A 25,885-nucleotide genomic window follows, 5' to 3' on the forward strand; every position below is an offset into this window, starting at 1 on the left:
CTAGCATCAAAAGAGATGAAGGACAGAAGAGGCAGTGCTGGGTAGCTGCAGCTGCTCAGAGCCAGCTGCCCCACTCGGTCTAGCCCCAGGTACTTGAATTTTCATTGTGGTATCACAATAGCCTTTCCTGCACTGACAAGACATGGGTCATCTGTCTGAAATGGTTACTAGAAAGATGTTGCAGGTCTTCCCTACAAGCCCATGGTTCCCACCTTGCCAGATCCATCTTGGGTCCCATGCACACTCCACCGCTGTGTTTCTCACAGGCAGCACTGGCAGCAATGAGAGGGGTGTCTCTCAGCTCTTACAGGCTACTGAGCCTTGACATATAAACTAAACCTTCCCAAGGCACAGTTCTCGGGAAACAGAGCCAAGAGTAAGCCACCATGCCAGTAAGAAGACGTTATAGTTAAGAAGACTTGACTCTTGTGTGTGCAGCGGAAGCAGCGTCACTGTGCATGGCTGTTTCTCTCTAGTCAAGACAATGAAGCTTCATTGTACAGAGCTGACTGAGAAGGAGATGCCAGTCTCCTTTGCCCCCTTCTGTATCACAGTTCCCTTCTATAGGTTAGCCTTTCCCCCAGACAATAGAGTGACATGCCCTCTTTCAAACATCTCCTGCAAGGAAATGGGCAGACGTTGGTTTTCTGAGTAAGAATGTCATGGAAAATGAACATAGGCATTAAGAGGTTGGCACATCTGGAATAAAACAGATGTTGGTGTTCCAAACAGAAAGAAAACATGATGTCAGGGTGTGTGCTGTGGAGGTGTGAAGGCCTGGTTATTTCCTCCCAGCCCATCAGAAAGTGACTTTGCACTTCTGCACTTTTGGAGTGTGGCTATACTGGGCACACTTCTATCTTAAAACCATTCACACTAGTGTCTGTTTGAAGACCTCTCAAATGCCTGGGGCAAGGCTTGAGACTTAAATTTTCCGATATACAAGCACCTATTTATTCACAAAACAGGATGCCCATGCTTATTTGACAGGAGCTTCTTCTGGCATGTTCTAAAGAAACAGCAGCAGTAGAGGCTGCTAGTTATATGGTGTAACCTAAGCTGAATGTATCACTAAAGCCCCACAGAATATGAACTAGATCCAAGAGGTCAAGGTTCAACCACCCTTGACACAGACTTCTGAGGACTTACTTTTGACATCTTGCTTTTGCTGTCTCCGGTTAAAAATGCCAAGTTATTAATTTCATTTTGAATCACAAAGTTTTGCTCTTCCCTCTTGAAGTTCTAGAGAAGGACAGGGTAGAGGAAGATTTAAAAGAAAAAAAAGCAAGCATTAAAAGAAAGATTTTCCAGACCTATACCTGCCGAAACTGTTCAGAATCCAGAACCAAAGTGTGTCCTTACGTGAGATTTACACCACAGAATGAAGACTTCAGCCACCATGCGGAAGAGCTGGTCAGAATCAGTGTCTGGGCTTTTGAGCCAGTTAGATCTGCATCGAGAAGCAAAGAGATAATATAGAAAATTCAGCAAGGATTACAAATATACCCCACAAACAAAAGCAGAATATGTTCAGTCAGGTAAAACTCCATTTATTGCTGCCAGGGGGCCAGCCACGAGACAGCATAGGACTGGAAAGGAACCCATGGCTTCAGCATATACTAGATTGTTCTATCTGAAAGAGTTAAGGAAAACACACTCACACACTCTCTTGATGGGTTCCTTCAGACCCTTTCTTTAGTCTTCTTTTGCATTCTCTGTTTTCCTGGTGATTTCCTCTCTCATTCTTGATGTTTTCCTTCTAGCCCATCTTAACTCTATCTAACTCTGTTCTTGCCCTTATAGCTTATATACCCCAGCAAAATCTTTCAGGCAATATAAAAATCACAATGTGGTTATTCTGTTTTTCAAGTGGATGATTATAATGAATACAGAACAAACAGTAAAAAAAGCATGTTTTCAAAATCCCTTACATGATTAAACATTCTATGTATTATAGGTAAAAAACAAATTATCCCAAGAACCCATGTACATTCATACCCAAACACCTTGTTATAGATTAATCATGGGAGCAAGCAAGGTATTCTTCTCAGTCAGGTCTTTTACTGGCAGGCTACATTTTGCAGTTACAAAGAAAGGTCAATTACTTTATTACTTATCTTGAAAGGTAATCTTATAGGGAATCTTAAAGGAATCACAAACATAAACTTTTATATATGAAAAAGAATCAGTCAACTCTATTAGGGTACATACCCACTCATCAATAGCTTTTTTATATCAGGAGATTGAGGGCAGAAATGGGTATAAGGAATTATCACCTTTCAACCAGCAAGGGAAGGTACGTCAGCTAGAAACAATTGAGCTGCTTTGTATTTTTGACCTTAGCTATGTTTCCTTGTGAACTTTATAGTATTTTCTAGCGTTTTTCATCTCAAAGCTATTATCAAAACATCTGATCTAACCTGAAGTTATTTTAAAGCTTTGTTTCAGCTAATGTTGCACACCGAAACCTGTGCCTGCATCTCTTAGCATTAAGAGTTAGAGCCAGCCTGGTTCCTGGGAACTCAATTGTTTTTCTTAATCATTGACCTGAGTTACAGCCAATACAGCTCCTTAGGCAAAACTCACAGGCCCTGGCTATGTATCTTTTCCTGTATTTGTTTTTATTCATCAAAACTCCATACAAGCTAACATTATTATTAACAATTAGACAGTACAGTTTAGGGAGGAATCATCTTCATAGTAAGTCACAGGTAAAAATGCCCAGTAGAATGGAATGTTTCCATGAGATAAGCACATATATTACATGCAATGGGTGTCTCCTCACATCCATTCAACCATGTCAGATACCAGAGAAAGATAACAGCAACAAACATGTAAAGGCACAGCAAAAGCAAAAGACATTCCAGAGTCTGTGGTCTTGAGGCCTTGCCTAACTGAGATTGACCCATCAGAGAGTTTCCTCCTGGTGGACTGACACCTTGAACTTCAATTGCCACTTATTGCTCCTCTTTTATGGCCACTGGCAAGCATTACCATATGAAGACAATAATCCTTATACATTAAGGTAAAGGCTCAGAATTGGAATACATATCATTTGTACTTTAATCAAAGTTTTCAAGAATTGTGGCAAAACAAATGTCTGACATTAACATTTCAAAACTGTCACCTTTTTGGTTTCTTCTGTAAAAGGATGGTTAACCTGTAAGTTTGGAGATAGACCATCCTAAAGGCCTTATTGCAGAGAGATTTAATGAAGAAGTCTAGCAAACCTGTGAAAACATGGTCACTATGGCATCCAGTCCTGCCCCTGGCATTTGTCATTGGAAAGCCTCTGAATCTGAACCTCATAAACATGTCATGCCCTACACCTCTTACTCGGAAAGTCAGTTCTTTGAATGAAAGATTTAAAACTACTTAAATTGGGGGGGGGTGCTTTTGAATGAGTGTGCTTGCTGATATCAAAAGAGGGTATCAAATCCCCGGAGCTGGAATTACAGATGGTTGTAGACTGCCAAATGTGGATTTTTGGAACTGAACTCAGTCCTCTGTAGGAGCAGTACTTGATTTAATCATTTCTCCAGTCCCTCAAAGCCAGTTTTCTGAGTGAAAAAAAAAGTTTATCATTTAAACTGTTTTAACAGTTTCTTGGGGTGTGGTAGGGAAGGGGTGGGGTAGTAAGGACATCTGTTCTTGTGTAGAGGCCAGAGAACAACCTCAGGTATCATTTCTCTGTCTCTTACTGGCCTGGAACTCATCAAGTTGGCTTGGATGACTAGCCAGCAAGCTCCAAAGATCAGCCTATCTCTGCATGCCCTTTAATAGAACAAAACAAAAATAAACGCCAAAAACAACCAAACTAAAATCCTATAGTTAAAAAAAAATAAAATTCTATAGTTTCTGGGGATCATCATGCTTACAGGTAGGAACTTTACTAACTAAGCTGTTTTTCCAGTCCCAGAAACCAAATAGCTTTTATAACCTCTTAAATGGCTTGGAAATTTTCTATAAATAAACATTAATATTTTTCACTAGGTTGGTTTCAGAATAACGCAATAGTGACAAGGCTAAATTAGGTCAAACTCTATAAGTCATCTTCTATACGTTGTCCTGTTCTTGGGTATCATGCATAGTTGAGCTAAATAATATTTCAAAATGGCAGGGTGAATGGTTATCTCCAAATATCTGCACAGAATGATGTAAAAACAAACACCAACCAAACAACCAAGCAAACAAAATGCTGCCCTTCTATTCAACACAGAGATTCTTCTTATTAACCCACCACTCAACTTTCTAGACATCAACTCACCAATTCAACCATGACATTGTCTGGAGTTAGGACCCCACATACTAAAAGCTCAGCCCCACTTCACACTGTTCCCACTTCAGAATGTGACCGCCTAGCTGTAAATTAGGGGTTTTGACAAATCTCTGAGTTCATAATTAACAAGAACAGATCATAGCTTAGGAAGTAGCTTTACCTGTTATTAATAGTTTATCATAAATATAGCCGAGGAACATGAAAGACATATTTAGGGCAAGATATTATGAATGAAAATTCCTGAAAAGAAGCTGTGTCTGGCTATGAGCAAAAATTCCTGGAAGGAGTTTCTGTGTCTACAGAGACTGACGGACCAATTGGAAGTACAGTACTGTGGGGAGATTGGAATTTTGTAGGCTCAGAGGCTAATTACTTTATCTTGGTCTAGTTTTAGCCTTCTGGAACAGCCATTCCTTGCCCCTGCATCTGAATTAACACCTCATGATAATAAATAAAAACCTCTTAGAAGCTATTAACTTATCAGAACATTAGCGTCTCACAATCCGCGAGCTAAGAATGCCACCTGCTAGCATCTTGGGCCTGTAAAGCAGCTCTCCCCATTTCATTTCACCTGTCTCTCTGGTGTACCCACCAACGTATTTTAAAGTTGCCTTGGTTTATGTCTTTCTTAGTTCTGTAAAACTATAAAAACCCTGAGAAACTGTTTCTATGCTGGAGCATGGAAGTTGGGATAAACTAAATCTGTGTTCCTGGGCCATGGCCATTCAAAATATCTCTAGAAAACTATTATTTCCTTTAAGATGAGAGCTGTAGATTTTACGTTGACAATATGGAAGAGGAGTCTGGAGATTCCAACCCATTTCCAGACACTTCACCTTCCAGGTTTCTCCATATTTCCCTCAATTGAGAAGGTCTCCAAAATCCAGAGTTTAGGGTTTTTAAAAGAGGCTTTGGTAGCATGTATTCTAGTAGTTCTTAATAATAAAAGCTCATAGTCAAATATTAGTGGTGTAGTCAGTCACTAGAGAGACCTTTTACCTCTACCAATGCTCATACCCAAAGGGGTGATCCTGTCTCTATAAATCCTCAGATTGCATCTCCAGACTGCATCCTCGGACTGTCTCCTCACACTGCATCTGAGCTCCTGTCTCCTCTGGCCTTATATTTCTCTCTCTGTCCAGCTACATCACTTCTGTTTCTACCTCCCTAATGCTGGGATGAAAGATGTATGACTCCCAAGTACTGGGATTAAAGGTATGAGCCACCACTGCCTGGCTCTGTTTCTCTTTGAGACTGGATTAATCACTCAGGGCGGCCTTAAACTCATAGAGATTCCCTCTGCCTTTTGAGTGATGTGGGATGTCCTTCTATATATGTGTCGTTTTTACTGGTTAATGAAAAAAGCTGCTTTGGTCTATGACAGGGCGGAATATAGCCAGGCTGGAAGGGATATACAGAGAGCAAGGGGAGTCAGGGAGATGACACGTATCTGTGGAAGGAGACAGATGCTAGAACCTTGCCTGGTAAGCCACGGCCTCATGGCAATACACAGAATAATACAAATGGGTTAATTCAACATGTAAGGCATACACTTAAGCTATTGGCCAAACAGTATTGTAATTAATATAGTTTCTGTGTGATTATTTCAGGTCTGAGCAGTCAGGAAATAAAAGAATATTCTCCATTTACACCTGAATGCTGGGATTAAAGGTGTGTGCCACCACTGCCTGGCTTCATGGCTATTTGGTGGCTTAGCTCCGCACTCTGATCTCCAGACAAACTATTTGTTAGATTACAAACAAAATATTATGACAGACTTCATTTCATAGTGTTATAGTTAGCTTCAGAGGTCAACCTGACGTACCTGCAAAGGAGATGCTTCAATTGAGCAATTGCTTCTATTGGACTAGCCCGTGGGTAGGTCTGTAGGGGTATTTGATGTAGAAGGGCCCAGCCTACTGTGGGGGGTACCATCCTTAGGCTGATGGGGCTGGGTTGTATAAGAAAGGTAGCCAAGCAAACCATGGAGGGTAAGCTTTAAGCAGCCTTCCATCATGGTTTCTGCTTCAAGATCCTTTTGTTGAAGCTCCTGCCTTCGTCTATAATGATGAACTATAACTTGTAAGCTGAACCAAACCTTTTCTCCCCTTTGTTGTTTTTGGCCATAGTGTTATCATAGTAACAGGAAGCAAACTAGACCCACAGACATGATTGGTTAAACCATCGGCTTTGGCGATGAACTCTGTCTCTAGCTCCTTTTCTTCTGGAGAGTTCAAGAAGTTAGAGGGTAGGACTGAAAGTTCCAAAGGTCTAATCATGTGGTTCATTCCTCATGAGTGTGAACTCAAGTGTGGTGGAATGAGGCTCATTGTGAATAACAAAAGTCAATCCTATAACTCAGACAGTCCCAAGAACCTGAAAACCAGACTTCCATTTCTTTCTTACAAAAAATTTATTTCTTTTATTGTGGAGACTATAATATAGTCACATCATTTTCTCTTTCATTTCCTCCCTCTGAACCCTCCTATATACCCCTCCTTGTTCTCTTTCAAAGTCATGGCCTCTTTTTAAAACCTTCTCAGTCTATATAATGTACTTTTATGCATGTTTTTAGGACTGATCACTTGGTATTGGATAGTGGGGTGGTGTGCTCTTCCCTGAAGATGGTTATTATTAAAATATAGCTTTAATGCAATAGTTAAATTATATGGCTTTCTTACGGTAAATGAACAATTGGTTGTTGGTGATAGTGCATGTCTTTAATCCAGCATTTGGGAGGTGGGAAAGACAAATCTCTATGAATTCAATGCCAATCTGATCTACATAGTGAGTTTCAGGCCAATCAGTACTACATAATGAGGCTTTTTCTAGAGGGAGGGAGGGAGAGAGAGAGAGAGAGAGAGAGAGAGAGAGAGAGAGGGAAACATTTGGCTCTCACATATGATCTGAAAAACTTGTCCCATGTCCCTTGAAGAACATTATCAAAACAAATTATGGACCTGGAGACAACAGCTCAGCAAGTAAAGTATGTGCCGTGTAAGAGTGAAGGCTGAAGCTTGAATCCCTAAAGCTCATGTAAAGTCAGGCTTGGTAGTACACATCTGTAATCTCAATACTCTTACAATGAGATTGGAGACAGAAACAGGAGAATCCCTTGAAGCTCATGGGCTGGCTAGCCTAGTCAGAGGCGAATAACAAAGGACCCGTCTTAAACAAGGTGAGAGGCAGGGATGAACATCGGTGACTTCCATAAATGTTCCTACATTCACATATACAAATGTGTACATACATTACACACACACACACACACACACACACACACACACACACACACACACACACGGCCAGTTCTGGGAAATCTGAGTAATATTCCTAAGCCCCCTGATAGTCATGCCCACTCATCGAGAGCTCCATGCTAGGCAAGGAAGGGAAAAATTCTAGAGGTCAACTCACTTTTAGATCCCCTTCCTTTTTATCTCCTGTGAATCTCTCTGGCCCGGGGCTCTAGCCTCAAGAACATTATTATTGAACCACCCTTGCTTTCAAATTCAACTGGCATCTTCTTATCTTCTTTATATAATTGACACAAGTAGTTGCACGCCCAGCACCCATCCTCCTTTTCTTCTGTAGCAACAAGATCTTCCTTTGTTCAGAGTGTCATTCTTTCCCACTAAGAATCATGGTACACCACACCCCTTAACCTATATCCAGAAACTGACTAATGACATTGAAGAATGGACTTCCTGGAAAGGTTCCCTAATAAGAGATCACACAGTGGAAAGTGTCTTTTTGCCTTTGCTTGTGAAATTTGCTTTAATCCTTCCTGATTAGAATGAAAACCCGAAGTCTGGATCTCTAATTGCCATATTAAAACAGAAAGTATCTTTGGAGATGGAAGGCAATGGAAAAGATAAAGACAACGGTGTAAGGGTCCACAATGAACAAGCATACTGGCCGTCCTCTGTCTGCCTTTGGGTTTCTTTTATGTCTAATAGACTTCTCATCTCTTCAAGCAGTATAGTCACTCCATTACCTGCGGCCCAATTGCAATTCAAGTTTGAGGTTTGAGACTGATAAGCGCTTTGATTTCCTTCACATTGATTTTTTTTCCCCAGAATGCTTTCCCAGGGTTACATTTCTCGCTTTATCAGAACCACCAGCTGTTCATTCCTGTGGTGTTTTGGTTTAAAAGAGCTTTGTGCATTTGTACTGTGGCTTAAGTGGGAAGAGGCATGGGTTATATCCTAATCTGCCAGAGAAAAGAACAACTATGGGGATGCTCAGAAAGAAAGAACAGCAAGAACAAGACAGGTATCGTTTCCTGGTGGAAGGAAGCGCATGGATTCTCTTAGCCTTCATGGTGGGGGAATTTAGCTCTGCTCACTTCTCTTCTGAAATGCAAATCTTTATTCGCTTGTCTCTAGCAAAGCTTTCCTGGATCCAGACTGGTGAGTATGAAGGACATTCCATTAAATGTTACCTTCCAGGAACACAAGCTCCCTGCAATTCTCCCTCAAGCCAGACCAAGATGGTATTTGCAGAAGAAAAAATTTGCCTTCATGTCTAGACTCACTCTGTTCTGAGGGATACTTCTCTCCTTCCTGCCCCACGTTTTCAGAGAATTCAGCATCTAATTCAATACTTAGCCACTAGATCCCTGTCGAGATCATTTCTTTACCTGTGGGTCTTTTATTATCTGCACGGATTGCTGCCAAAAGGCAGCCTTGAAATGCCAGGCTTCTGGTAAGGGGAGATTCAGTTGGGAGATTATGAGTTGGGGCTTTTCCCTGTAAGATGGTGAGGAAAGCAACCCAAGTAGGTATTAGCAGAGAAAACAAGAAGCTTTGAGAATCGAATCTTCACACGCTGAGGGTGGTGCCCGAAGGTCCTAGCTATGACATCAGGAGATGAGGAGGCTCATTGAGGAGTTGCAGGCAGAGAAGACACACTGGACTCACTCTGGGTAAAGGCTGCTGCTAGGCAGCCAGATGTTGGCAGGTACTCAGTCCACACGGACATACACATAGGTTGGTATAAGGTCATACAGAAGTAGGCTCGTACTGGCAGGCTGGTGAAGGTAAAGTCTCTGGTTTTGACCTTAAGGCCATATTTATAAAGAACCTACGCAAATGTCACATTTCTCCAGAAATAGTTACATAACACATCACATCACTACATACTTTTGTGTTCTCTGGATATCTGGTATCTGCCTTTTTTGTGTGTGCTAGTGGACATATAGCCCCACAGATGTCCAGTGTTAGCCATCTTGGCCCCTGCTTGGTATCCATCTCTCTGCCATGTTGTCTAAACATAAACTGGTAATTATGACCTTCTGTTCCCAGCAGTTGTATACTTGCAATGCCATCACTGAGGAGGCTGAGCCAGCCATCAGGAGTGCTGTGAATTTGAGTTACACTGTGAGCTAGACTGGGTTACATAAACAAGACGTCTAAACTTCACATGCCCCCAGTCAGGATAGACTAGAATCTTTAGCAACGGCAAGAGTTTCATTTTCAAAATGAAAAGTTCCCAAGTTTTGAAAGACACTGAGGTTGTGCTCTTGGTCTCAGGGTCAGGTTGTCTGAGGTGAGAGCTTCTCTCAGTGTTACCGCGAGACTGCACTCCACACAGGTCCCAGTCTGAGATGGCCACTGCACAAGGTTTACTTCAATAGCTTCAGAGACTTTTTAAACCAAACACCACACAACCAAGTCTCTATTTATGTTCGATATATTTCTGCTTCCCAGAAAGAAGGTAAAAGACTACTGTCCTTTTTGAGACATGTTGGGTCTGTTCTGACTCTGTCTCTAGGCGAGAGATGGGCAGCTGTTGCTCCCTGATCTGCTCACAACACACCTGGAGTTCTTTTGTATCCTGTCGGCTTCAGGTTCAGCACTGACCAGTGGAAACTTCTTTTCAGAGGATTTAAACAGCACCCGGCAGGAATGTGGGAAGTACAAAGGCTTAACACAATGAAGAAAAACAGAGAGGAAGAAAGGGCATGGAGTTTCTTCAACATTTTAGTGTTGCCGTATGAAAGATTAGTTTTCTCTGGCTTTACAGAGCAAAGTTAGAGTCTATAGGTAAGAGTTACAAGCTGAGCTCAAGATAGTTCAAAACAGGGGTGGGACTGCGTGCAAAGCCAGGATTGTTTCTGCTCTCACTTCTTCCCATCACTGGGCTAAGCAAACAATACAGACATCTGCAGGAGAAGGGAAGAGATGGCTATCGGGTGGAGGGAACAGGAGGTGACTACAGCATCTCTGCTAACTCCTCCACTCCATCTTTCTGAGTCAGTTGGTTCTTCTGGATGGAGAAACTACTAGTGGGATCTAAAGTCTGTACTGCAAGCTGTTCTCCACTCTACCGAAGACTCCAGGGACAGATTTTGGTGAAGTGGATTTATTCAAGGCTGACCCTAAGGAAAAAGGAGACGACTTCCCTCTCTCAAATCTCTATGCACAGAGAGACAATGGGCAGAAAAATCCCAGGAAGGGGCAAGTCTTTTCTTTTTCCTTCTTGAAAGTCTTCTAATCTCCAAGTTCTGGGCCTGACAAGTATTCACTCGTTCTCAGATAAACCATTTCCCATGGACACAAGGAGAGGGGGGAACAACCTTTGGGGAAAAGACTGTGGGAGGGGATAAAGGTAACAAAGGATTCATGGAAAGATTAGAGGGCAGGCAAAAATAAACCTCACTTTATGACCTCACAATCCCTACCGCCCTCCTGCATTTGTTTGAATGCATTAATAATAAACTCAGAGTCACCAATAATGTGTCGGTGTCTAATTAAGGGCAGAAATCAGAGCGCTTCCTCCTGGTATCACCTGACTAAGAGCAAGCCCAGATTCGAATTCTCTGATTCAGTCTCCTGGGTCTTCCTTCATCCTGTCTGCCTGTTTTATGAGTCTGAATCTATTCCTGTCTGAAGGCTGTCTTACAAATCTGTTCCTGTGTCTGTTTGTCCCTAAGTGTCTGTCCCTAACAGAGAGCTTTGTTCTCTGTTTTATTGAAGAGCACAGAAAGTATCACATGGGAAAGGAATGAGGGATCCTTAACAGTAATCTTTAACAGAGTTTTATAAATGATTAAGTCACTGATTCTAATTGACCCCGATAACAAACAAACATTATCAAGCAATAGCCGAATGCTTTGTTCAGCATTTGGGGTGGCTATCCATTTTATAAGGCTGCATTCCACTTGTATCTGCTGTTTTCAGCAAATGATTATCAGAACACATGTTCAAACACATATGCAGTATTCCAGGTTCAGGGGCATGAAAGAATATTAAGATTACAACTGTGCATTAATTTAGGCTGTAAACGTAGATTGCATGGGAGATTCAAGGCAAGTAAGGTTGGTTGTTACATTGCCCACTTAAAGGCAGGTTAAACAAACAGGCTGAGTAGTCTTAAAACAGTAGGAGAGCAGTCGAGTTTTTTTTTTAAATTTTTATTTATTTTTTATGTGTACTAGTTACTTATCTTCATGCACACCAGAAGAAGGAATCAGATCCCATTACAGATGGTTATGAGCAACCATGTGGCTGCTGGGAATTGAACTGAGGATCTCTAGAAGAGTAGTCTGTGCTCTTAATTACTGAGTCATTTCTTCAGACCCAGTCTTAAGTCTTAAGAGACCTTAAGATGTAACATTAACTCTGGCTTTGAGGACCATCAAAGGCATCAGTCTCTTACTATGTAAGAATTACTTTTATAATAATGCATAGCTATATCCTCCAAAATAAATCCCAACTTAATAAGCATGTTATTCTGGATTTTTTTTTTTTTTTTTTTTTTTTTTTTTTTTTTTTTTTTTTTTACTTTTTGGAGGATCTCACTGAAGCCTAGGCAGAAGTCTTAGTATACCTTTTGCCTCAGCCTCTTAAATGCTGCAATTATAAGCGTGAGCCTCCATGGAGGACAGCACTCTGCATATTTTTTTCTGCCCTTCACACTTAGTATAGTATCAATGCTTTCTGCTTTCACTGCTACGAAGGTCTTTGAAGGGACAAGCACTCATGTAAGAAGGATGTATTTCTAAGCAGGCTCACATGGCTGTGACGCTCAGGGAAGAACACGTTGAAAAGCGGAGATGAATGAATTAATGATGATCTCAAAGACTCTCTGACATTGCCGTCTTTAGCAACTGTCAAGCGCCCTGTAGACAGAACATGCTCTGTCTTGAGTCTTGAGCACCGTGGTGACAGACGCACTTCAAAGATTCCAGGAGCGATCTTGCTCCACCTTTATTTTTGTTTTCACCTCAAACTCTGACAAATTTCTTCTTGAAATTGCTAACATAATTACGTTAACGGAAATGACTGAAGTTGAGACTCAAACAACGGAGTTCCTTTGTTAAAATGAGTATAACATCCTGTAGCCAGGAAAGGAAATCCATGACTCTAGTCCTGATACACACATTAGACATATGTGTTTATACATATGTATGTGTATGTGTAGAGACAATATGTATGCAGAAGATGTTTTCTTTCAAATCTTGAATGTAAGTATGCTCATTCAAGTTACATTAAGTACAGCTTATATTACAAAGATAAATGCTAAAAACAAATACAGATCTCCTGCCATGGGAGAATGGGAAGCAACTCCAAAAGTCAGTTATGTTCTCTCAGCTGCTTTTGCATCCCTTCTAGCATCCCCAATTATAAATCTTTCAAGTTTAAAAGCCAGCTAAAATAGTGAAATACACACTTAGCTTCTCCTTCTCTTCCTGGCAAAGGAGGTCCTAAACAGTAGGAACAATTTTTGCTCCTCATAACCTTTTGGTCATAGCTAGGTGTGTGAATGGCACGAGACTAGATTGCTGAGGGGCCAGATAACTTCAGGGTAACACCTGGGTCCAGACAGACTAGAAGTTTCTAGTCCTAGGTGAAATCAAATTACAGAGTGAGAATGTTCAGTCTTATTCCTAACCTCTTGGAGTAAGGTGAGATGATTCATTTCAAACTCAAACACCAGTGGCCACTGATTCAACCAGTCAACACACCTATAAAACTGTTAAAGATCAAGGCTGGTGGTCAGTGGTGGAGCACTTGCCTATCAGGCAAACCATCCTAGGCCCAACGCCCAGCAAAACAAAGTAAATAAAGCATAACCAAATACCACCCCCAATAAAACCTCCTGAGAGAGGTTCTGGTGACCACATAAATGTGCTGAGAGGCTGCTACCCCTGGGGAGAGCATGGGAACCCGTGCAGCCCCAAACCCAAGTATTTCTGTTCAAATGCTCCTGAGTTGTATTCTTTCTAACAAATCACTAATCATAAGTACTTTACTGAGTTCTATGGGGGCCCTGAGGATTGGAATACCTACCAGAAAGACCAAACTGAGAACGGAAGTAGCTAATCTCACGAGCTCTCAGCTGTCCCAGGAAAGGGCATTATCTTTCACGACTGTGTTTTTTATCCCGCCCCATCTTTCATTGCTGTTGACTTGAGTTAACAGCAAAATCAAATATGCACATTCCTTTTTTTTTTTTCTGCAAACTAGAGCACTGTCATGGGCCCAGAGGCAGACTGAGAATTTCTCTCCTTAGTTTTGGTCAAAACTGTAGTAAACTCATTTCCCCATTAACATGCTTTACTCTTATTATGGGTTCTGACCCAGAGCCAGGTCTTATTCACTATGAATCATGCCAAGGAAGAAGTCAAGAAATCCAAGTTTCTATTCTGCATAGCACAGCAGAACTGGGGCTAGCCTGGTCACCTCCTTTGAACATTTTTTTTTTTTTTTGGTATTTTGAGACACGGTTTCACTATGTAGCTCTGGCTATCCTAGAACTCACTCTGAACACCAGGCTGCCTCGAACACACAGATATCTGTCTGCCTCTGCCTTTCCAGTGCTGGGATTAAAGGCATGTACTACCACCACCCAACTTTAGCTTAATTTTTATTAAGTTTGTCCTTAGGCAATTTCCCACATGTACACAGTACATGCTATCGTTCTTGCCCCCCCCCCACTCTCCTATCATCTTGCTATTCCCCCTCTTTCCAATAAATCTTTCTCTCTTACGTTAAAATCTATTTGTTTTATGACCTACTGAGAATAAACAGGCCATCTTAGTGACCATGGGCTTAGAGTTATCCTTTGGAATCTGGTGGGCTCAGCAGAGGGCACACAAAGACAGTGATTCCCTCCTCTCCCAGAATGTATTAATATCTAATCATTCAGAAGTAAAGGTAGGTCCCTGTAAGCTACTTTCCGTTCCTTGATAGATTGCTGAAATATCCAATCTTGTATGGGTGCAATACACATAACTTCAGTTGTGAGCTAATAGTTGCTATATTTGTTAGTGATTTCCGTTTTAAAATCCTATACAAACACTCGACTACTAAACTACATCCCCAACCCATGGATACCCCATAGATGCTGGGGCTTGGAGTTGGGGCATTCTTATGGTACTATGCTAACTCTAGGTAGAGTCAGAAACAGTGTACATTGTTGGGTACCCTGTTGATATTCAAGTGTAGAACCAGTGTGGGAAAACGCTGTGTATTTGATTGTAGGGAGGAAAGAAGCAAAGGTCAAATATTACAGTTTAAAGGACACATTTGTATATCAAATTGATGAGGGGTGGATTTGTGCAGTTTAAAGGCGAGCAAAGAAAATGGTAGAGCTCAATAAAAATCAAATAAAAAAGAAAAAAATAGCATCACAAAATTAAAAACGGACACATTTGTGTGTCAAATTGACAAGGGGTGGATTGTGACAGTTAATTTTGGTGATTAACTTGACTGAGTTAAGAAGTACCTAGGGAGGAAGCTGGAGAGATGTCTCAGGGGTTAAGAGACTCTTCCAGAGGACCCGAGTTCAATTCTCAGGACCTACATGACAGTTCATAACTGTCAGTAACTCCAGTCCCAGGCATACAACACACACATGGTGCACAGACACATATGTAGGCAGAATACCTATTCACATAAAATAAAAACAAAGGTTAAAGTTGGGCAGTGGTGGCACATGCTTTTAACCTCAGCATGCTGGAAGCTAAGGCAGATGGGTCTATGAGTTTAAGGCCAAACTAATCTACAGAGTGAGTTCCATGACAGCTACACAGAGAAACCCGGTCTCAAATGAACTCCCAAATAAAATAAATAAATGAAAATAAAGGTTAAAATATCAAAAAGAAATGTCTATGGTATTAGTGAGACCCAAATTTGAGTGTGTCTATGAAGGCATTTCTAGAGAGGATTATATGAAAGGAGAAGACCCACCCTGAAGGTAGGTGGCACCATCTCCTGGACTGGGGTCCCAGACTTAATAAATAAGGAGAGAAAAGGGAAAACCTTGCTTCCCCTTAGTTATCTGGTCATAGCCCGGAGAATGGTAATTAATCCAGTAAGGATCTTCGCTACTACCTTCCAAGTGTCCCTGAAATGAGCTGTGCTTCTTCTACAAATACCTCACATTCCCCCCGCCCCGGAAGATTCTAACCACTGTCCATCTTGGGTAGGAGAAGCACGGCGTCTGCCTGTCTCTGCTTTCTTCCTCCCACCATCCTGTCCTCCACATTCTTCACAGACACATACGACTACAGGCCTCCATATATCTCAAATTACTGTTTAACTATCCATTATAGCACAGTTCAATTTCATATGCCAAGTGAACATATTGGGTTTGGATAAAGGATGACTCATACAGAAAATTTCTGGTGTTATAAGAATTAATGTCTTAATTATGACATTTGAGAATTTCAGCTGTCAAACATCCAGAACACACTGTTTCCTGAGGACTTTCACCCATAGTCCCTCTTCCACATCCTCTTGTTCTGTTCCTTTGTGGTTCTTAGTCTTGTACCTCTTGCAGGTCTTTGTTCAAATGCTGCTTTCCCAGTAACACCAGTTAAGGAACTGCCGCTCCATTCTACCTGCCTCTCCTAATTCTTTTTACTTCTCTCAGCGGGTTTTACTCTGGTTTTTCTTTTTCTTTTTCATTTTAATTGTCTATGTCTCTCTACTCCTAGAATGTGTGCGCCTATGCTAAAGAGTATGTCCCCTCCCTCAAGGCTTTTATCAAGGCATGATCAAGGACATCCACTTGGCAGAAGGGCCAAAATGAGTCAAAGCAATCCTATCCAACCAGCTCCCTGCGCCTCCTAGTGGCCCATGAGGATGCCTGTCTCAATCCATACAGAAGGATGGAAATCACTGAATGGAGGCTCTGACTTCTGGTGGGGAGACTGGTAGTGGTAGCTGTGGCTTCCCTCATCTCCCCGGCAACAAAATCATCTTTCCATGCTATTTGATTGACCAAACTAGCCTCAGAGAACAACAGGCAGCTTCCTGAGATCTCCTTCATACCTGTTGTTGTCCACGTAGCGGATCAGCATGGGGTAGAAGGCGTAGAGGTCCCTGCAGAGGACCGCAAACTCGTCCAGGATGAGCAGCTCGGCCTCCTGAGTGTCCCCCTTGCCGTCTGTCTTCAGCTGCTCCTCCTCCTGCACAGTCTTGACCGCCTTCTTCTTTAGCTTGTCCAGGGTGGGGATGAAGTGGCTTCGCAGCAGGTCAGGCCTGGCTTTGCTGATGATTGGCTGTGCGTACACTGCGTTTGCAAACAAAGCACCGTAAACTTATTCCATTAATGACAATGGAAGGGAACACTGAGGAATCCATCAACTCAGGATGGCACCTGCATCTAGCTCTCTCCTTTAATCCTTCCTTGGTATCTCCTTCTCCTAAAAGTTTACAGTGGAGGTTGGGCATCTAGACCAGCCCCAACACTACTCAGCTCCTCCAGCCCTACTCCATATGAATTCCTCATGTAGGCATGGCCTATGCCATACCTCTCCTCTCTTCTAACAGACTACCTTGCAGCATCTGACAGTCTGTCCGTGTTGGTCTTGTTCCACCAGCTATATTTTATAACCCGGAAGGAAGCCTTTTGATCACAGGAAGAGTACTGTGCTGACCTGGGAGCAAGCATTAGGGATGTGATTTCTATTGAGGTGACAGATATGTCAGTGACCCTGGCCTGTCATTACACATAGAAGTCATACTGTGCCCCACAAATGTGTATAATTTTTATGTGTTAAAAATAAAAGATGCAGATATGCTTAGGTGTGTATGTACACACATGCTTTCCAATTACAATAGCCTGGTCAACTTCTAAGTCCTCAGCACTGGCATCTTCTTTGGGCTTCAAGGGAGGGAGGTAAACATGGGCTGGGAAAGACTAGGGCATTGCTAAAGTAGAAGAAATCAGCAGGACTGCAATGTTGGCCTTTTGTGAGAAGAATGATGGAAACCCACATGGCCTACTCTTTTTCTTATAGCCCATTGGCTAGATACCGGGTATGCTGTTGTGAGTTAAGTCAGCGGAGCCGAATAGTCTGAATATGAGTCAGGGTAATTGCAGGAGAGAAGGGAATGAAATGAATCCATTGTGACCCATTGGCAATGGACTTTGAATGTCCATTTTGACATTTCTTGAGCTCAGTTAAGTTCAATTAAGAACAGTTACATTCCAGGAGCCTTTCTTTTCCACCTCATTTCCCCCATATGTTTTGTTTTTCTATTAAAGAGAGATAGCTTCAATCAGATAAGGTGAAGGTAGCCTTTTGGTGACAAGTAATCCTGACTTCTCAGCACTCTTCCAGGCATAGGATGACTGCTGTACTTAACTGAGCTTGAGGTTGTTACTTAAAACTTGCAGTGGTCCCCAGGAATTAAGCAGCTGCACTGAACGGGATCTGGATTTGTTGCAGGAAGGACAGCCTAAGTTCTGTTCCCATCAGTGCCCCTCAGAGCAGTGACAGGTACTCTTGGAAACAGCCTTCTCTAATCTCAGATTTGTTGGGAGCAGTGAGACCCCAGATCCTGAATTTCTTGTAATCCCCTGATCTGAGTGCCTACAGCTGCTCTGAGCACGAGACCTTCAGGAGTTCCTGATGGCAGGAGAATGGTTTCTGGTGGGTTTGGCTAGGGCGTGGCTATCTCTATATAATCTGTCCCTGAACACAATAAAGGGGGCATTCTTGGGGAATTCAAGGATGACCTGTGTTGCTTTCTCTCTGTCTGTGTGTGTCTGTGTATTTTAACCTCCAGCCCTCCTTGCCTAAGGCTCGCCAACTGGGTGCCAGCGCACAGAGCGCAGACACGGGGGCGCGGTGCGCGGCACAGGTTTACAGATGAGAACCCATCAAATTGCCTTATGATTGACAACCTTTTTAGGGTCATTGTAATAAGGGGCTGGATACTCCGCTTATTATATGTCCACATGGTCTGTCCTCTCCAGCAATCAAAACAGTCTTAATTTTAATCTCGGTTCATTTCTGAGACAGAAAGGAGGTAGGAGTATTTCCCGCTTGCTCTTCTAGTAATGTGTCTATTCACCTTCTGGTGGTGTTGTGCTCCCTGTAGCCTAGCTTTGGCAGTTCATGGCCCTGGAGGTTGTATGGGGCAGGGGCTGGGACAAACGGACGTCATGATCTAAACTGAAGTTTCATCCATAACAATGATTTCCCAGTGTTGAGCTTCCCAGACTCCAGTTTGACATACGGGATGCTAAATATTCATGGTTTCTTGAGTGTGGGAAGTGCATTCATTTTCCAAAACTTTTCCTCTTTTGGTTGGTTCAAGAACAGAAAATTGGCTAATAGCATTCATTAAGAGCCTACTGCAAGCCAGGAGTTAAAGAGGGATACAAAGAGAGTGAGAGAGAGAGAGAGAGAGAGAGAGAGAGAGAGAGAGAGAGTCAAGGAAACAAAGTGTTGCTATTATTAGCTACATTCAAGCCAGTCTTAGAAAGCACAAAGTGAAAAGCAAATGCTGAACGACATTGAGGAACTTGGCGCAGCCTGGATAGGAGTGAGTTTTACATACTTACCGATAAATTTCAGATAATTAGGAACAGAAGAGCTAATGGGTTTCTTTAGCACCCCAAACAAATAAAGCAATGATCATCACAGGGGAGCACAGCTGGTCTAAAGGGCTCCTTGAAGATTTGGGTGCCTGGATTAGGAGGGGAGTAGGGCTGGAGGAAAGGCGTGAGGAAAGTATGTCTGTTCAGTTCACTGTGTTGTTTTGTTTAAGACAGGGTCTCACTTGGCCCAGGCCTGCCTTGAATTCCTATGTAGTCAAGGCTGGCCTTGAACTTCTGATTGTCTTACCTCTGCCTCCCCTGAGTTCACATTACAGGGCTGTACCAACACAGGTGGTTTATGTACTGCTGGGGATTGAACCCAGGGCTTCATACATGCTAGGCAAGTACTCTACAAACTGTGCTACACCCTCAGCCCTCAGTTTGCTGCTAAGCAAGTGGGAGGTAGGAGATTAAAAAACAGAATAGAACTTGCTCAGACTCGTCATAGAACCACCAAGAGTTCTAAAGAAAAGCTGCTTTAACTGCAGGGTCAAAGACCCAGAGAAAGGGTGTGGGTACCTGCGATGCGCTTCATCCAGGAGGCCTCATCAATGCCCAGGTTGTTGTTGATGATTTTCAGGATGTTGCCCAGGATGAGGCTGAGGTGTTCAGATGTGACCTTGGTGCAGCAGGGCCCTGTGCTGGGCGGCAGGTTCTCAGGCCCCCGCTCCCACCAGTAAGACAGGTAGTTGCAGAGCATAGGCAAGATCACTTCAATGACATGGGGCATCTCCATGTACCGGGCACCTGACTCGGCCAAGCTATTGATTTCCTTCATCAGGCCTTCCAGCTGGGGGATGTCAGGACACATCTCTTCCACCTTGTCTGGCATCCCCAGAACTGACCAAGAGAGTACAGGAAGAAGAAAGGCACGGTGATTCAAAGGCACAGTGATGGGGCATACCCTTCTTCTAGTCTTTAGATATAAATCTCCACTGCAGAACCTTAAAGGAATGAGTTTGGATCAAAGCAACCTCAGGACTCAATGTGTGTGTGTGTGTGTGTGTTGTGTGTGCGTGCTCGCGCAGACTTGTCGTTTCCAGGGGCATTTTCTTAAATGTCATGCTGAAGTCAGAAACTCATAGCTAAACAACCACCATGGAGGCAATGCTGAGGATAGAGCGTAAGACAACTTGGTGACACACAGATTCTTGGCTATTCCCCCCTGGCTTGCCTGTTGGACCTTGGTGTGACCACTGCAGAAAAGGTAGCATCAGGGGTAAAACAACTCCTCAACATTCAGGAGTCGAATTATCGCTTGCTCACCCGGATCATTTCCCCACTGCTGTAAAGGGAGAGGCAAGCATTCCATCAAACACTCCCGTAGCAGGACTGGAGACTCTAATACTTAGCATCTAGTTGAAAATACACCGAGGGGGAAAAAAAAAATCATGGATTGATTTTTCTGTCTTTTCGACAGAAATGATCAATAACCTCAGGCGACTTAATTGACTTTCTGTCAGTCATTCACTTTGTTGTTGAAGAAAGCATATTTGCAGGGACCAGTGAGTTAATCCGCTCTTCTCCATTCCGCATGAGGGCAGTTCACTGGAGAAGGGCAGCCAGGATGAAATGAAACTAGAATTCAACATTATAGCAGAGAGGATTAGGAGATTATTAAAAAAAAGTAGAAACAACAACAATAAAAGAGGATTATTTGTCCTGTTCCCTTTAAAATAAGGAATACGTTTCCCTGCAAAATAGGGGGAAGATAGTAACTGTCTTGAGGTTCTTGACAGAGCCCTGATAACAGACAGACCATTGGTCCAGAAGAGAAGACTCAGGAATAAACTCATGCAGTTTTAGGCACCTACATTTTTACAAAGGTGTCAAAAAACACACTGGAAAAAAGGCAGCCTCTTTAACAAGTGGTGCTGGGGGGGGGGGGACTTGTTTTCCACATGTAGAAGAATGAAAGTAAATTTGTAGCTGTGATTTCAATGAGAAATATCCTCTGTAGGCTTATGCATTTGAACACTGGGTCCCTCACTGGTGGTGCTGTTTGGGAAGGTTATGAAACCTTCAGGAGGTGGAGTCTTGCTGACGAAATATGTCACTGAAGGCGGGATTTGATGGTTTATAGACTCATTTCACTTCCTACTTGCTCTCTCAGCTTCTTTTATGCAAATAAAATTTGATCAGCAGCTTCCTGCTCCTATCTACAGACCATGTTTCCCCTGCTATTATGGCTCCTAGCCTTCTGCAGCCATAATCAAAATAAACAATCTACATGTTGTTTTTGGTCATGAGAAGCAACCAATACAAACTCTGTAATCCCTGTAGAAAAGTCAGTTTACAATGGATTGAAAGCCATAATGCCACCGATAGACTATTGCAATGCTGGCTGTTGGGAGAGGATGAACCTGTCTTGTACTTTGCAGCAGAAAGCATAGACAACAAACTGGGACTCCTGGGACACCGACACAAACAGGGTAATTTTACATATAAACCTGCAGAGTAAAGAGTTAAGTGCTAAGAAGTCAAACGTTTCATTGGGAGCGCCACATACGGAACAAATGCCAGCTATTACAGAGACAACTGACACACTTACTTGCTGTCACGGTTATACATGCGAAAGCTTCATGTGTTGTGTTTAAAAGCCATATTGATACTACATTACCATAGATACTTCTTTCTCTCACCTAAGAAGAACAAGGAGTTGTGCATACAAATAAAGAAAGTCTTCCTTTAACTAATTGCTTTCTTTAATTAATCTGGTCATGATGACTTGGGTTAGTGACCTTTCTCCTCCAATCTTTGGGATTAACAGTTGATGCATTGGAGTCATGAGAATGACCTTTAGAAATTATTTATATGTACAATAATTGGTCCTTGAATGGAACCAACATTTGTGATTCAGAAGGTATTTTGGGTTCCAAATGCCACATGATAAACTCAGTGAACTCTGATGAATGAAGTCACCATTCTACATGAAGTCAGCCTCAAACGAGTCCTGTTAGCAGCAGACACAGAGTGTTGATAAAGTCATTAGAACACACAGCTCTTGTAGTTTCTAGATAATGTCTCTCATGGTGAGATGCAGGACTCCAGGCCCTACTCTAGGTCTACTGAGTTAGAAACACCAGTGACAGTGGTGATCTTCATCACAGTGATTCTGAAGCCACACTGGGTAAGAGTCTAAAGTACTCTCATGTTCTCCAAGAAGCCCTTCACCCAAAGAGCTCTGCCCCTTTGCAAGATAGGCTGACGGTTGACACTGGAACTGGACCTCTTTTCTCTGTGGATGGTTATTCCTACAGGGTGTGGAAGGCAAGCAAGGTGGCTGGGGACAGGATGTTTCTGCCAACCCAATACTCTGATTAATAGGCTACGTTCATATGACTAAGGATTTCTGCTATTTGGAATAAGTGTCATAAAACACTATTAAACTTTTTGTTAATGCATATCTTAACTTTGGATTAGAAAATGCTATAAGTTCTTAGAGTTCTGAGGCTTTTAATATAATTAACTCCACTGGCACAACATCAATCATTAATTAATAGAGATGTCCAGTTGACAAGAGGTTTGATACTGTAAATCAGTTCATTCATTTTAAAAACATGCCATCATTTATCACCTTCAACATCCTTTCCTCTTCGTTGTTCCTTAGGCCACCCATTTTGTAATGAATGACATCTACTGTCTTAGGGTCCATTAAGCTATCAGTCATTCTCCAGCTAATCCTGTGTATCCCCAAATACATATTGATGCACATTATAATTTTTTAAAAGAGGCACATGCACACTCAGCATTTACTTTTTGCTTATTTAAGCCAATTGTGAAAAGCAGGGGACTTGGGTGTCAAGTCTCATAATATGTTACCGGTGAAAGGGAACTCCCAATCCCCCTAAAAGGCAATGATGTCCCACAATGACAGTCTGGGTTTAACTTCGCCTGCATATGTTTACATGTAGCATTCCTCAGAAACCTGTGGAATAGGTTTCTGTCTGTCAGAAAGACACCCTTTCCTTATCTCCGCTGGCCTCTGGAGAATGGGGCATCTGGTTTTCTACTGGTGAATACTCATGACATATGTCAAAGCCCATGCTAACCTCCAGTCTCCACTGCTATTCTAGTTCAGGAAAATTATTAGTGGTCTTACCTAAACTGTTCTGGGGACCCTTTCTTGGGGCAGGATGTTCTTAGTACGTGAAATAAGAAGCAGGAGGGAATAAAGCTTCGGTCTAGGTTAAAAGGACAGTGTGAGAAGGTGTGCCTAGGACCTCAGGACAGTTAGATAAATAACACTTGAAAATGAAAGGAATTGATGAAGAGTGGAGCCATTCATTTGTAATGTGTATCCATAATTTAAGAAACTCAAGATGGCATGGATTCTAATTTAAGATGGTTTACTATGATCTTTACATCTCTAAATACTGACTAGGTCTATAATTTGGCACTTTGGGCATTAGATTTCGTCAAGACACCATAGTTCTATTGGAACCCAAGATTTATCAAAAGTATCTATGGAGGATTTTTATTCTAGCCTGTCGTCTTGTGACAGGGCAAGACAGTATGGAGCTTCCTCCATCTTGTATTCTTGCTGAGGCCATTTCAGGTTTAACTAGGATTTGGTCGTCTTGGTGGAGAATCCTATGGAAAATTATTCAACTCTATTGTAGAAACCTGATGTCAAGATGCCACAGCTAACTTATTTTGTACTAAACTGCCTGCTTATGCAAGCCTCCTCATCCAGCTAATCACTTACTTTGTCTTCTGTTAAACTGCTTGCTTGCACAAAAACTCTCCCTGCGAGCAAGATGCCAGGCTGTGGTTATAAAAAAAAAGATGCCTTTTATAACCCTTACCTTAAATACGTGGCACTAGACTTGGGTCCTGATTATCTATGTGTAGTACTAGCTGGCTGAAATAAAGATTTTTAATTGGCTGTAAACTGTGTCTGAGTGATCATCTCTGGTGGGCTCCCCATAACAATATTTATCTAGTATCACTCTGAACCCAAATAGGATTCTTTTCACTCTCCAGAAAGCTGATTACAACTTGATTTGGATTTTAGCTTTAATGATTATTGGTTGTTTTCTAAGAAATCTTTATTTATCAAAATAGGCTGTGGGTCATATTTGTCTTATGCACATGAATTACTAGTCTCTGTTATAGAACCTACTGCATGCCAATGCTCCTGTTAACAAAGCCTCTCCTTGTATGACTACAATTCCTTTTGGCACTATTCAATGTCTCCTTTTCCATGATGATAGAGAGTATGCGCACAGTGTCCTTGTTGTGGCATAGCCTTCTCTTGAAGAGCATACTTAGGGTATTAGTATGCCTTTGCCTTGTTGTGATATCACTCTGAAAAAAGTGACTACTAAAAGGTTGTCATATCCTCAGGAACAAACCAGAAATGGAGACCTAGGGCAGACAGAAGACCACAAGGTCTTGAGATGGCAGGATAGTAGAATCTAACTAGACTGTCTCCTCATTGTATTAAAAAGTTATCAAAAGTCTAATGATCAAAAAAGTCTCATTCAAGCTCATCTCTCCAACAAAACAGAGAATTTTTGCTGAGGAGGGAAGACCTCCTCTGAATGTGAGCAGCACCATTCTGTGGGCTGGGATTTCAGAGGGAATACAGAGGAGAAAATGAGCTGGGTGGCAGCGGCACATGCCTTTAATCCCAGCACTTGGGAGGCAGAGGCAGGCGGATCTCTGTGAGTTTGAGGCCAGCCTGATCTACAGCATGAGTTCTAGGACAGGCAGGACTACAGAGAGACCCTGTCTGGAAAAACAACAGAGGACAAAGTGCATGAAGAATCGACATCTCTCCTTTTTCTCACTGTAAACACAACATGACTAGCTGCCTCATGCTTTTTCCTCCTGCCTTCTCTGCCTTGAAGGACTGACTGTATTCCTTAAACCCACAAGCCAAAATAAAATTTCTTTCCTTTAGGCGTTTTATCTGGTGCAAGAAAAATAGCTAATAACACACTGTGTAAAACACCACACCACAGGACTGCTGTTCCATCCCCACCACCTTCCTGGCTAGTCCCTGGTGATCTCTGTGAGAAGATACTTACTAGACCGCTCCCTAGGAGTCTTGGTGTTGAAGACTGAGAGGGGATTATAGCGGTTAAGGTTGGGCTCCAGGAATGCCACTGGGATGGCAGCCGCCAGGGAAGCCAGACATTCTCCAAGAGCGGGACGTTGCCTGGAGACAAAGAAGTCCATTTAGAAGTGATTCTGTCTGGATGCGATTACACACACCAGTTAGGTCCCTTACTCAGGTGATCTCACACTATCCTGTTTTAATGCCCTGGACATCCTGGGGTACAGTAAAGTTGTACGTACTTTCTCTCCCCCATCTTTTTCCAGGTATTATGGGTGAGCTCACTGTTTTGAACCTAGTTTGTGGCTAAGAGGATATAATCATATACTCTAGGTGTTATTATAGGATGATCATGAAAATAACAACCTACTGGAAGTCAATTGGTTTAGGAACCAAGAGTCAATGCCATACTGCTGAAACATCTGTGGAGCAGGTTGTCAGCTGTAGGATTCCCTTCAGTTCCCAACCAGTACTCAACAAAGACTATGTGCTAGTTACCCCTCACTGTGAAAAGAACCAACAATTGTAACAACACCAAATGGCTGGAACGTCAAAAGCATAGATTCTCTGAAACTAGATAAGGATTTGTAGAGGTGGTAGCATTTTTTTTTTCATGGAAGAGTAAGTTATGTTGGCCATAATCTTTGTCTACTAGGTGGTGAAAGTCCTTTCTCACTGATATAGACCAAAGGTTGAACATG

General features: G+C 42.3%; 1 protein-coding gene across 1 annotated transcript in view; it reads right to left on the reverse strand.

Moving 5' to 3' along the window:
• Ryr3 (ryanodine receptor 3) overlaps positions 1 to 25,885 on the reverse strand; it is a 522,546-nt gene that overhangs the window by 58,348 nt on the left and 438,313 nt on the right. The window contains exons 65-69 of the mRNA XM_041678998.1: positions 25,156 to 25,286; positions 19,640 to 19,960; positions 16,561 to 16,801; positions 1,363 to 1,450; positions 1,150 to 1,242 (exon numbers count right to left, since the gene is read on the reverse strand). Coding sequence (XP_041534932.1) covers positions 1,150 to 1,242; positions 1,363 to 1,450; positions 16,561 to 16,801; positions 19,640 to 19,960; positions 25,156 to 25,286 — 874 coding nt within the window. The remainder of the gene's footprint in view (positions 1 to 1,149; positions 1,243 to 1,362; positions 1,451 to 16,560; positions 16,802 to 19,639; positions 19,961 to 25,155; positions 25,287 to 25,885) is intronic.

Source organism: Microtus oregoni, unplaced genomic scaffold, assembly GCF_018167655.1.
Source record: "Microtus oregoni isolate MIOR12 unplaced genomic scaffold, Mior012 000031F_ref0000149, whole genome shotgun sequence".
NCBI classification, from domain to species: domain Eukaryota; kingdom Metazoa; phylum Chordata; class Mammalia; order Rodentia; family Cricetidae; genus Microtus; species Microtus oregoni.